Consider the following 13,852-nt stretch of genomic DNA (forward strand, 5'->3'; position numbering starts at 1 on the left):
CATATGGTATTTTTCTTTCTCTTTCTGGCTTACTTCATTTAGAATGACGTTCTCCAAAGACATCCATGTTGCTGCAAATGGTGTTATGTTGTTTTTTATGGCTGAATAGTATTCCACTGTATAAATATACCACCTCTTCTTTATCCAGTCATCTTTAAATGGACATTTAGGCTGTTTCCATGTCTTGGCTATTGTAAATAGTGCTGCTATGAACATTGGGGTGCAGGTGTATTTTTGAAGTAGGGTTCCTTCTGGATATATGCCCAGGACCAGGATTCCTGGGTCATATGGTAAGTCTACGCCTAGTCTTCTGAGAAATCTCCCTACTGTTTTCCACAGTGGCTGCACCAAACTGCATTCCCACCAGCAGTATAGGAGGGTTCCCTTTTCTCCACAGCCTCTCCAGCATTTGTCACTTGTGGACTTTTGAATGATGGCCATTCTGACTGGTGTGAGGTGATAGATACCTCATTGTAGTTTTGATTTGCATTTCTCTGATAATTAGTGATATTGAGCATTTTTTCATGTGCCTATTGATCATTTGTATTTCTTCCTTGGAGAATTGCTTGTTTAGGTCTTCTGCCCATTTTGGGATTGGGTTGTTTGTTTTTTTCTTATTAAGTCTGCTTATATATATTCTGGAGATCAAGCCTTTGTCAGTTTCATCTTTTGCAAAAATTTTCTCCCATTCTGTATGTTGTTGTTTTATTTTGCTTATGGTTTCCTTTGCTGTGCAGAAACGTGTAAGTTTAATTAGGTCCCATTTGTTTATTCTTGCTTTTATTTCTATTGCTTGGGTAGACTGCCCTAGGAGAGCATTTTTGAGATGTATGTGAGATGATGTTTTGCCTATGTTTTCTTCTAGGAGGTTTATTGTATCTTGTCTTATGTTTAAGTCTTTGACCCATTTTGAGTTTATTTTCATGTATGGTGTAAGGGAGTGTTCTAGCTTCATTGATTTACATGCTGCTGTCCAGGTTTCCCAACATCATTTGCTGAAGAGACTGTCTTTATTCCATTGTATATTCTTGCCTCCATTGTCAAAGGTTAGTTGACCAAAAGTTTTTGGGTTCATTTCTGGGCTCTCTATTCTGTTCCATTGGTCCACATGTCTGTTTTTGTACCAATACCATACTATTTTGATTACTGTAGCTCTATAGTATTGTCTAAAGTCTGGGAGAGTTATTCCTCCAGCCTCTTTCTTTTTCTTCAGTAATGCTTTGGCAATTCTAGGTCTTTTGTGGTTCCATATAAATTTTATTATGATTTGTTCTCATTCTGTGAAATATGTAAGATCATCCTGTTCTTAAGTAGAGTCCATAGCAGAGAAGTTCTTGCCTTTTGAGACATTACTGTTTAGCAGCCTTGATTCTTGCATTATAGAATCATGCCTCTCAAGTTTGGTCAATGGTCAGCTTTGCCTTGCAATCATTTTTGGATGTCAGCCCTTGACTTTGAAGCCTTTTTTCAAAATTTTTTCTTTCTTTCTTTCTTTCTTTCTTTCTTTCTTTCTTTCTTTCTTTCTTTCTTTCTTTCTTTCTTTCTTTCTTTCTTTCTGTTTTTTAACTTTACAAGCAAAAACTTCATAAGGCACAGACTTTTCCTTTCTTGGAGTACTTGAAGACAGTTTCTCTTTGGCTATGGCCTAAGGATAAATAAGCATGAATTAATGGAAAGAGAGAGAGAAGATAACTCATTTTTTAGACACATAGGTGAGCAAGGTAGTGGCACTGTGTTAGTTTGGTTTTTTCCTCTCATTTAGTGCTCACCACAAATCTATGAGGTAGATACTATTATTATTCCCAGTTTATTGATGAAAAAATAGGAAATCAGAGATGATATATATTAAATACCAATATGTGAGAGCCCTTAGCACAATGCTTGGCACAAGGTAAACTTTAAATCAGTGTTAGTACCCTTCCAGTCACTTAATAATAATAGTCAATATTTATTGAGCAGTTACTGAAACATGCCATTCATTATTAATTACTTTAAACAATTAACACATTTGAATGTTATAACAACCCAGTGAGGTGGGTACCAATGTTAACACCAATCACAGGTAAGGAAAATGAGGCAATAAGAGGTTAAGTAACTTACTCCAAGTTATTGTTAAGTGTCAGGGATAGAATTTAAATTCAAGCAGGCTGACTAGAAACAGCTCTCTTAACCACTACTCTGTGCCATCTAAAAATAGTTAATGCTTATAATAGGTATCTATTTTTTACATTTAGGTTTTCTATATCTGAATAGTTTGTTATAAAATTAGAAAACATAAAATTAAAATTAGCCCCAAAATGGGAAATGATGGAATAATGCTTTCCATTCCAATAAACCAGGATAATATTAGGGCTTCTTTTTATAATCCAATATTTTGAAATTCAGACAAATATCTGATATTTGGTCATGATAATAATACAGCTCCACAATTTTTATGCTTGAGGCAATTAAGGCTTTATCTACATGACACAAAGCATATTTGAAATTGTCCCCTTTTTCCATCACTTTCTTCTCTCCTATAAATATTAAATGTCAATCTTGTGATAAGCATGAATCCAGGAGTTGATGTTACTGTGGATGCCTTGATTCATTAAAAATATATATATTTGCCAGGTACTTTTCTAGGTATTTGGGATTCATCGCTAAACAAAATTAAAAATCTCTTCCTTTGTGGAGTTTAGATTCTTGCAAATGTATCAGACTTCTCATTTGAGAAGTTAGTTCACAGTCAAGAAGACCAGAAAAAATACCACAAACTATCATATAATGCAAGGGATATAATTTACTTACCAATGAAGAGAAGGAAGTGATTAATTCTGCCCAGGATAGGTTTGGAGGTGTGGAAACAACATTTAAGCTGGGTCCTGAGGGCTGACTAAGCAGCAAACCCAAAGGATTCAAACCTTGAAGACTTGCTATGTACACTGACTAAGGAAATTGACTGGCCTGCCTCCCAACTCCAGTCCTTAATTTTTGGTTAAAGGATTAACTTTGGTCCCATTCCCCAGAATTAGAGCCTGAGAAGAGACTCTTGTGCAAATACTTTATTGGTGAAAATCTGTAAGGAAATGAAGAGAGAAGAGAGGCCAGGGGAAGAAACCAGGCAAAGTGGATTCAGGAAGTGGATTCAGGAAAGTGTGGTCTCAGCCTGGTCCCATGGAGAGCACTGAAACACAAGTTGCATCACAGACAGAAACTGTGTCTGGAGTCATAGGGAGCAGTGGGGGCATGGCCTCTCAGGCACCTCAGGTTGAGGTGGTTCAATTTACATCCCCTGCCCAAGGAGCAGGTGCGGGCTCAACACCTCCAGCAGCTGGGAGATGGGGACATGGGTCTGGTAAAGGGGATCTGAGAATGTTGCCAACAGCATCTGTAACAAGGAGCATAGGACATCTGGAAGGCATGGGTAGGGATGTAGAGGTGTTGAGAATATTTGAACAGCAATTGAGGAGAGAGATAATATTGAGAACTGGACTTTTTTGGTATCACTTTTTGCTTTGGCAGGCCATTTATAAAACCTCAAATAGTCATTATTTAATTTTTACTTCATTCACTAAAAAATCTTGAGATGTGAATATTTTTGTTTTATTTTTATTTATATTTTTTATTGAGTTATAGTCAGTTTACAATGTGTGCCAATTTCTGGTGTACAGCACAATTTTTCAGTCGTACAAGAATATACATATATTCATTTTCATATTCTTTTTCACCGTGAGCTACTACAAGATCTTTAATATATTTCCCTGTGTTATACAGTATAAACTTGTTTACCTGTTCTATATATACCTTGTCAGTATCTACAGATCTCGAACTCCCAGTCTGTACCTTCCCGCCACCTTCCCCACTGACAACCACAAATTTGAGATGTGAGTAATTTAAATTTAGCAAAATGGAAAAGATCACACTGTTACTTAGGGCTCCTGATTTGGACTTCTTTCTTGAAGACAAATACAGTATGACTATCTTTTATTCTGACTAAAGGGAACCTCTTCCATAAGTCAGACTCCAGAAATGTATCTTCCTGATATAATTTAAGAGTCTTACTCCAGACACTCTGCTTTCTTTCACTTTTCCAGCGATTGTGTTAAAATTCTAAAATGCCTTTAGGCAGTGCCTGCTCTCTCTAATTCTCCATGGACCCCACCACTGGATTTACCTATGGCCAGATTTACACATTAATATTATCTGCCTGACTTCTTAGACATTGAGTTTGCAAAGGCTGGAGAGATGCAACTGAGATCTCTCCTAGCTAGATTCTCCTCACCTGAGATACTGTGAAATGGAAGGGGAGATGCAGAGTTAATCTCTGGTCAGATGGGATTTTGAACTTTTTAGAGAGATATATAGCCTACAGAAAAGCGGAAAACAATTTCTAGGCTGAACTGCTTCTGATAGTCACTGTTAGCAACACTCGATATCACAATATCACTTTTCGATCCCTGACACGGCCCTTCTCAAAATCTCTCAGTGTCATAGGAGCCGTCGTTGTTTATACTGACTCCTCATCCTTCCACTCCTCCCACATATTAACTGGAAGCAATGCCTCCACAGATCTACAGATTCAGCTGCCAGCTCGGCTTAATTTAGCTGGGGGAGGGATGAGGGAGTGAGTCTACCTGACTATGACGCTAGAGTGGAAATATTCCCAAATTTTTATTTTGATACTCAGCCTTTAAAAGTTGATTTATTCATTGTAATAATGGTAAGAAAATAGTGTTAACATCATTTAATTTTATTTATTTATCCCATCTTGTTCTAAAAATAATTTAGGGCAACTATGCAAGCCAGCTAAAGTGTAATTTTTGACCTTTCTGCATATTTCTAACAGGGGAAGAAGACAGGACACTCATTTTTCATGATTTGATAAACATTTTGTATAGGGGGTGTTTAAGAAATTTTCAAGGCCAGTCAACTTGTACCTTCCTTGACTTTTGTTTTAATTTAATAAAAAAATCTCCAGGTCATTTCTGTTTCAGAAAAAAAAAAAAAAAAAACCCCACTAAGTTTCGTTCCAAAAGTTAAAAATCTTAGATTCTTTCCCAATTTTTTGTAACACTAGTTCTATTTAATTAATAAATCACTGTGTCCTTATTTTCTGATCAAAGTCAGAGACTTTACAGGAACATTCTAGGGGAGAAGCCCTCTAAATTATTTACCTTGGAAAGATTTTTTTTTCCTTTGGGAGATTGCCTTTTTTCTCCTGGGGTGTGAAAGTTACACTTGATGGGTATTTTTTTTACCCAAATCCCACATGTTAGATTAAAATCTCAGCATACTATATTCTTCACTTTAAATTGTAAAGTACTTCTAAATATCTTCCTTTAGTCTCCAAACAACCTGCAGTAAGTTGGGGCAGTCATGATTAGCCATATTTTTTATAGATTAGGAAACTGAGGCAAAGGAAAAGTAACCCCTCTGAGGTCATACGACTAATTGGTAGCAAGGCTAGATACAAATCAGCTTGGTTCTGGGCCTAAACTTTGAGAGAAGTAGACATGTATATGTATGTTTCAAATATCACTGGGGCCCCACCATGCGGCGCTGCCTCTGAATTTTCTCCAAGGTTAGGTTTTTGTTACTCTTTGAAATCCTTAAGTGAGTAATGTGATAAGCAGTAGGATTATTCTCTCTCAAAGGCTCAGAAAGCAAGGAGTTGGGGGCATAGGGGATATTTGCCCTATTCTGCTGACACCAAAATGGTGCATACTGGCTCAGCGCTTTGAAAAGAACTTAAAATGTAAAACATGGCAAAAACAAAAAAAGAGCAAAATGTGACCACCCAATGCCAGTACCATGCTCCAGACTGGCATCTGGTGCACAGCTTAAGAGGAGGGCCATGTAAGTAACAAAAGGACATGTGTGACTTAGCTACAGAATTTTTTAAAAATTACTTTTACTTTGAGCCTTTGCGGTGATGATGCTTAATATTCAAGAAAAGTGAAAATAAAAAGGGAAAGGAAGTAAACACGCTAGCCCAGTGGTGATTGGTTGAGTAATTGTGGGCGTGGCCCCAGGATGATCGCAGCTTCTATTTAATCAATGTTGACAAGGCTGGGGAGAGCTGGGCAAGTCCCAAGAGGTAATGTTTTACTCGGAAATCCACTCAACCTAATTTCAGTAATGTAGGGCTGTGGAGGGGCCTGGACGGGAGCCAGTAAACAGGGCCATTAGAGCTCAGTGTAGGCGATGGCAGCTGGGAACACCGCCATCCCTCCAGCAGCACTGCGGCCGGGCTGCCTGGCTGAGCGCACACGCAGCGGCTGCTGCATATGCTCCTGGTATTTGCTCACCAACAGAAGGCACAGACGTGCTATTCTCACCCTCTCGAGGAAATGAATGGATGCATAAAGGCAAGAGCTGCTTCCAGAATTGATTTCAGCAAGAATCAGAGAGCCAGTTGGACATACATCTTTCAAGGCCCACCGTGGAGTCATCCACCCGGGTCCCCTTACTCTTTTAAAGACACCACCACACTTTTTCAAATGGAGATCGAAATGATTTCCATCTTTATCACTATCTTAATGTGGTCTTGATCTTTCTTAGGATTTTGTGGTTGCAGGTCAAGAATGTGAAAACTACTAGAGTTCTCCATATTTCACAATTTACCAGATTCATTAGCACTACTCAACTTTGCAAATCCAGAAATGGCCCAGGAGAAAGAACGCTCTTTAGGACCCAGCTGTTCTGACCTAGCTATTACTTTTCCCCTCACTACCCCTTCTCCCACAAACAATACACATGACAGTAATCACTAGCATGTAAGTTCCAAGAATGCAGAGATTTTTGCTTGGTGTTTTCATTCCTCTATCACCATTGCATTGCATGACACAGTGTGTGGTACGTAATTAAGGCCCGGGACCTTTTCCTGAATAAATAAATGAGTGAATGAATGAGTACATTTTCTCTTCCCTTTTGAAGCATCCTTCAACTCTAGAGCATGAAGAATACATGGCTTTACTGTCCATGATGAACGTTCTCTTTTTAAGGTAACACAGACCAGTTTTTAGACTGCACGGTCTCTAGGCCTGCACACCCGTGGATCCCCTGCTCTGAGCCCACTGGGCAAAGGGGCGGGCAAAGAGAGCAATCTAAAACAGACACCACCTGGATGTTCTGTCCTAGGTTGAAATTCACTGCTGCCCTTCATGAACAGTGTGGCCTTAGATATGTTACTTTATCTTATTGTGCATCAGCCTCTCCAGCTGTGAAATGGGATGATTAAGGTAGCTGTGAGGATTAATGAAATGACACAAGTGTGCTTAGAACTGTTCTAAACATATAGTAAGGGCACAAGTATGTTAGCTACAGCTAAACACTTTATACAAGGGGTTGGGAAAGCCATCATGCATGGTTCTTTCCGGGCAGTGAGCCTGCTGAATAGAACAAGCAGGAAAATGTAGATGTATAACCATATGCTCAACATGATTTATTAGCTGCCCTGACTTGTCTAGAGTTGACACTAATGGAACAGGGAGCAAGTTAGCAATATCCAGAAGCTCTCTCTGGCATCCAGTCTCCATTGGACCAATTTATACATAACTAAGATTGTGTTCATAAAAAGTTCCCCTTTGTCTGAGGTTAAAACTTACCCCAAATTCAAGTGTGGTCTCCCATCAGAGTAGATCTAGCTAGAGCAGGTGTGTGGTCCACATCTGATGACTGTCTCCTTCATTTGTATGTAAGTTTTTGGTTTTTTTTAAATATTATGATGAGTTCTTAGCTTACTTTACTTTTGTGGTTGTGAAAGCTTGTTACTTTAGATTGTTTCCTCCTTCTATATTTTTCCCTCCCCATGAATTTCCTGGTGGCCTATAAAAATTTCACTGATTTCATGGACTTGACGTATCTTACTTATAGTAACTAATCACCCCTCCATCTAACACAAAGATGATCCTTTGTTCAATACTCAGTAACATCAAACAAGTAGGAAATTACTCTTATCTCATGTAAAATACAATGTATGTATAACTGTACATGGTCAGCTGACCCGAGTTCCAGCCAACTGATTGATATGTTTCCTTATGGAGTCATCTAATTGAATCTTATCAGTTTTAAATTTTACATTTTGGAGCCAACAATTTGGGGGTTTTTTAATTATATTTTTTCAGCATTCAATTTTTTATTTTAGTTTAGTTTTTCTTTTTTTTTTACATTATTTGTGGTTTGTGGTTTTATTGGTGGGGAGAGGTAATTAGGTTTATTTATTTATTTACTTGCTTATTTATATAGTTATTTATTTAAAAATGGCAGTGCTGGGGGTTGAACCCAGGCCCTTGTGCATGCTAAGCTTGCACTCTACCACTGAGCTGTACCTTCCTCCCCAATTTGTTTTTAGTCTCAGAAGTTTTGTCGTTTTGTAGACTCTAGCTACCCAGTTTTAGTGCTGAAATGAATAAAACAGATTTGACCTTGACCTCCTCTGGGTGAATTTGGCCATCTCATATAATGGGGCGATCTGGGCAAGTAGAAGACCTGGATTTTAGTCCTGGCTTGTCGTGAGCCAACTGTGTGATTTAGGGAAAATCTCTTTATGTATCTGAACTTCAGTTTCCTCATCTATAGAATGAGGATGTCTATTCATTCTTTCATTCAGCAAATATTTATTGAGGGGCCTTTCTTGCATGGGGTTCTGTGCTGGACGTGGGGGGTTCAGAGTTGAGCAAGAGTAGACACTGTCATTACCTTTGAAGAGTTATGGTTTAGTGACTGGGTGATCTTAGAGGTTCCTCTCATTACTAATTCCCTCTAATTAATGGATTTCACTGTCTATTAAAGGTATATAATGAAAGGCTTAAACACAAGCAAGGATATTTGCTGGGTTTGTTTTTTTTTTTTTCACTTTTCTTCTCAATACCTAGAAGAATGTCTGGCACATTGCAGGAGATCAATAACAATTTATTAAACAACTAAATGCATAAATAATTATATTTCAAATACTTTGAAGCATTTGAAAGAATATGTAGCTATTGGAGCTCTTTTAATGGTGAATAGAGAGCAGTGACTTCCTGTCACAATAAACAGATGCATGTGAGGTCTCACCTCTTCTCCTGGGGCCACGCAAAGGATGACAAGAGAAAGTGAGGGAATTTGAAAGAATTTAACCATATTCCACTCGAACAGGTGATAGAAAGTGTGCTGCTTCTCAGAATTATCTGGATCTTTATTCTTTTGTTTTCCCCTTTTGAATTATGTTCCCTATTCCATAGGTATGTCTTTATTCTCACCTTACCCACCCTACTTTCACCTTTTCACTTGAGTTTCCTAATCTCTTTCAAATCATACATAATAGCTCCCAAGTTTTTATTTTAGTAAGAGAGGTTTGAAGTCTCCTCTTGCTCCTGCAAGCTAATCCTTCTGTATTCTTCTGGATAGTTGAAATTAATATTCTGTTTCTTTTGCAGTTTGAAGAAGGCACTAAATCTGTTGTTTCTTGGAACTGGTAAGGATGGTAAACCACCTTGGGCATACTTGTAGTAGCCAAAGGTTTGGGCAGGGATAGGGAACTAAATAAATTATCTGGAAGAATTCTAAATTACTATAAAAAGATCTAGCTGAGATAAATCTGGAACTTTTCTTCTGGTAGAAAATTAAATGATTCATTAGTGTATCAAAGTTCTGTAATCATGAGAAACACTGCTGGTACATAACATATTACAAAGACCAGCATTGAGTTAGTTTCATCCAAAAATTTTTTTTGGAAAACGTGATCAGTGTGCTGGTTCTTCAAGAGTTAATAATGGTCACCTTGGAGGGCTAAAGCCTTAAAAAAAATCTTTATAGGTAGGAGATAGCCTCACTAGAATAACTACATTTTGTAAATAACTTATAGTTAGTTGCAAACCCCACATAATAAATCAGACTTTACAAAACTTTGGTCAAAAGCAAGTCATTGTAAGATAAAATGACAAGTCACTGTAAGATAAAATCATAGTTGCTACCTTACCAGACTAGCTTCATTTGATTCTAAAAACATACTTCTATTTTCAAAAAATAAACATTTCCTGCTACTGAAGAGATTTAAAAGAGTATTATTAGATAGGTGTTCCAAAGAAGGAATTCCAAAAAATAGATTTAGCAACAATGGTCTTGATTAGATATAAATTTTTAGCTTTATCTGAGTATAAATATATAGCTGACTGATTTTAAAGAGACGTACATTTTTATGAGCTCTTCTGATGGTCTCCTAAAAGCCCCCCCATTTCTCTTATCTCAATATCTCTCAATTCTTAGAAATACTTGTTTGAAAAATTGACCCTGGGCTGGCATCTGGGATCTTTGATTTTGAGAGGGTTCTCACCATTCCCTAAGAGTGTTCAATGTGCCTAAACTCTTTGGGCAAATGGTGTGGTTTATGCTGGACACTCGTTTTCCTCCTGGGAGTCTGGATTTGGTACGTGCTAGATAGAGGGTGCCTACAGGACCAGCTTCCAGTAAAAACCCTGGGTTTGTGAGTTCTGGTGCGCTTCCCCCGTATATGACATCTCTCACGTGGCACAATTCATCGCTGGAGGAATTAAGCACATCTTATACAACTCCACGGGGAGAGGACTCTTGGAAGCTTGTTCCTGATTTCCTCCAGACTTCACCCTGTACAACTTCTCCCGTAGCTTTTTTTTTTTTTCTTTATATCCTTTCACTGTAGTAAATTGTAGCCATGAGTAGGACTATATCCTGAGTCCTGTGAGTCCTCCTGGCAAATCACTGAACCTGGCGGTAGTTTGGGGACCACGACGCAGGAAGTTTAGGTTAGTAACTGATGTGATATCAGGGCAAATGAACTGTTTTTACATTAGCAGGCATATTAGTAAGCTGTCTATAGTATGAAGTCAGCTGACTGAGTTCTATCAGGAAACCAGGCAGATGAGTAATTAGAAAGTCACCTCTTTCCTGAGAGGAAAAAATAATCCTTTAAAAAGACACAAAGTCTTTCTTATTAAGCAAAACACACTTGCTTTATGGATAAGTGTATTTATTTGGAGTGTTTTTCACGGCAAGAAACTAAAAACTCCTACAGTGGCTTAAAGAAGTTAGTTATTTGTCTCACTTTAATAAGAACAAGTCTGAGGAAAAGTGTCCGGAGTAACGAGGTCGATCACAAGCAGGTCTTTTCCTATCTTTCTGCTTCGCCATCCTTAGGGTATAGTTTTTGTCTTCATGGTCACAAGGTGGCTGCTACATGACCAGGCATTGTTCGATGTCACAGTCATTAGGAACAGGAGAAAGTAAAGGGCAAACACGTCCTCAGGGGACCTCCCCGGGGAACTGTCTCTCCGGCTGATTGGCCGTCACTGTGTGAAATGGACATCACCAGCTCCAGCGGGAGCTGGAAAAGCAAGTACTTCACTTTCCAGTGTTTACAATGCTGGAAATAAGGGGTGAGAGAGTTGGAATGGATGTGGAATGATCCACGTAAAGTGTCTGTCACAATTAGTCTGACACTGATGGAAAAGAGACACAAGATCGTTGTGGATTCCCTACATTAGGAGCCTGTGTGTGGATACCCTAATGGTAAGGCTGAGGGATTGAAGACCATGACAGTTTCTCTTTAGTGGACTTCTTGCTCACGTCAGAGCTTTGTTCCTGAGCAATTTCCTGCATGTCACTGAACAACCTTCTGGGGGCAAATGCTTCTGAACCTGGAAATTATATTACTGAGGTAGCAATAAACTCTTTTTAGCTTAAGTCTTTTATGAAGTGGTATCAAAAGAAGAAATACTTTGCTCTAAAATCTGAACAAATAAGACAAAACACTAACTCTCCTCCCCCCACCCCCCACCCCATCTGTTTCCTTCCTCAGAAGCTGTAGATGAAACCAAACCTAAGGAAAGTGCCCGGCAGGATGAGGGTAAAGGAGAAGAACGCGAGGCGGACCAAGAACATGCCTGAACTTTACGAAATGGCTTTCCACACCCCCACCCTCCCCTCTCCTGAGCCCTGTCTCTCCCCGCCCTCTTCTCGGCTCCACTCTGAAGTTCCCCTTCCCGTCCTGCTCACGTCTGTGAGTCTGTCCTCTCCCACCCACTAGCCCTCTTTCTCTCTGTGTGGCAAACATTTAAAAAAAAAAAAAAAAAAAGCAGGAAAGATCCCAAGTCAAACAGTGTGGCTTAAACATTTTTTGTTTCTTGGTGTTGTTATGGCGAGTTTTTGGTAATGATGATCCAGTCATTTGGGAAATTCTTGCACTGTATCCAAGTTTTTTGATCTGGTGCGTGTGGCCCTGTGGGAGTCCACTTTCCTCTCTCTCTCTCTCTGTTCCAAGTGTGTGTGCAATGTTCCGTTTATCTGAGGAGTCCAAAATATTGAGTGAATTCAAAACCATTTTTCTTTTCCTCCTCTTCAATGTGATGGAATGAACAAAAAGGAAAAAAATTCAAAAACCCAGTTTGTTTTGAAAATAAATAAATAAAGCAAATGTGCCAATTAGCGTAACTTGCGGCTCTAAGGCTCCTTTTTCAATCTGAATATTAATAAACCATGAGAGTAATCAAACTCCAGCGGCTCTGTGTTTCTGTCCCACCTTCTCATTAGCGTTGGTTTGACACATTAAAGCACCTATGTTTTGTCTCTTTTCTGGCCTCACAGTCTGACACCAACAACCTTGACCAAGAGAAGACGGATGAAGCCAAAAGCTTGGGTCAGAACTAATGGCTTAGGTCCCTGCTGGCCCTCCTGGAGCTATTTTATTTTGCTAGGGCTGCTTAACAAGGCACCACAGACTGGCGGCTTAAACAATGCCAGAAATTTATTTCCGAACAGTTCTGGAGGCTTGAAGTCTAAGGTCAAGTTGTTGGCAGGATAGGTCTTTCTCAGGATTGAGAGGGAAGAATCTGTTCCCAGCCTCTCTTCCTGGCCATCTTCTTCCTATGTCTCTTCACATCACCTGTGGGTATCTCTATAGCTGAATTTTCCTTTTTTGCCATATTGGGTTAAGGCTCACCCTAATGACATCACCTTAACTTTATTACTCCAATCAAGACCCTATCTCCAAATGAGGTCGCATCCAAAGGTATTTGGGTTTAGGATTTCAACATATGAATTAAATCAGGAAGGACACAATTCAACCCACAACAGGCACTAAGACTTGCCTCTACAAAAATCACCTCAGAGTATTTTCGTGACTCAGAATTACTCAGTGGAAGGTTATTCTAAGTTTTGCTAAGTTAAATAATGTAGAGACATGTATAACTCTTAGAAACCCAGGCTTTTGTTTAGATAATTTATTTTAACCCAAGTATTGACCTGGTCCATTTGATTTTTTTTTTTTTCAGTTTATTAACTTTTATTAGATCCCCACACAAGGCAGCTGACAGGCTTTTGATTAGTTACAATTTTTGTTCCTGCCAATGGTGATAGTATACAGAGAAAAGGTTTACACTGAGCACATCCATCCTTTTCAAATTTCCTTCCAATTTCTGTTTTCTAAATACCCTCTATTAGAAGGTAAACAATTCCCATAAGAAACAAAGCAATGCTGCCAGATCTTGAAGCATCTGATGCTGTTCCTTTCCCCTCTAAATTCCTAAGTTGATTCTGATAAAAATTCTGGACAAGTCATACTCTGCCCTGATCCTGGTTTTCATAGATGAGCTTTGCCAGCTGACTCTTTAGTGTTATGCATTCACTTGCATATAGAATTTTCTAGCAAGGAAGAGAAAATTGTATCAAAGCCTTCAAAATAATGAAGATCATGGAAATAAGTGATCTTAGGAGATACAACCTACACCTTGGTAAGTCTGCTCAGGTATGTGTGCAGCTGCTTTCCACAAGAAAAAGGTCTATAAGGAAATGCATAAAAAAGTCAAAAGGAAAGCATCAACAACATATAAAAAAATGTAAGCAGTTTTAATTTATT

The 13,852-nt window shown here is 38.7% G+C and overlaps 1 protein-coding gene across 1 annotated transcript in view; it reads left to right on the forward strand.

The window, feature by feature from the left end:
* Positions 1-12,489, forward strand: part of GAP43 (growth associated protein 43) — a 91,941-nt gene extending 79,452 nt beyond the window's left edge. Inside the window, exon 3 of the mRNA XM_006176531.3 lies at positions 11,798-12,489. Within this exon, the coding sequence (XP_006176593.1) occupies positions 11,798-11,886 (89 nt within the window). The 3' untranslated portion in view covers positions 11,887-12,489. The remainder of the gene's footprint in view (positions 1-11,797) is intronic.
* The last annotated feature ends 1,363 nt before the right edge of the window (positions 12,490-13,852 follow it).

The sequence above is a fragment of the Camelus ferus genome, chromosome 1 (genome assembly GCF_009834535.1).
Source record: "Camelus ferus isolate YT-003-E chromosome 1, BCGSAC_Cfer_1.0, whole genome shotgun sequence".
NCBI classification, from domain to species: domain Eukaryota; kingdom Metazoa; phylum Chordata; class Mammalia; order Artiodactyla; family Camelidae; genus Camelus; species Camelus ferus.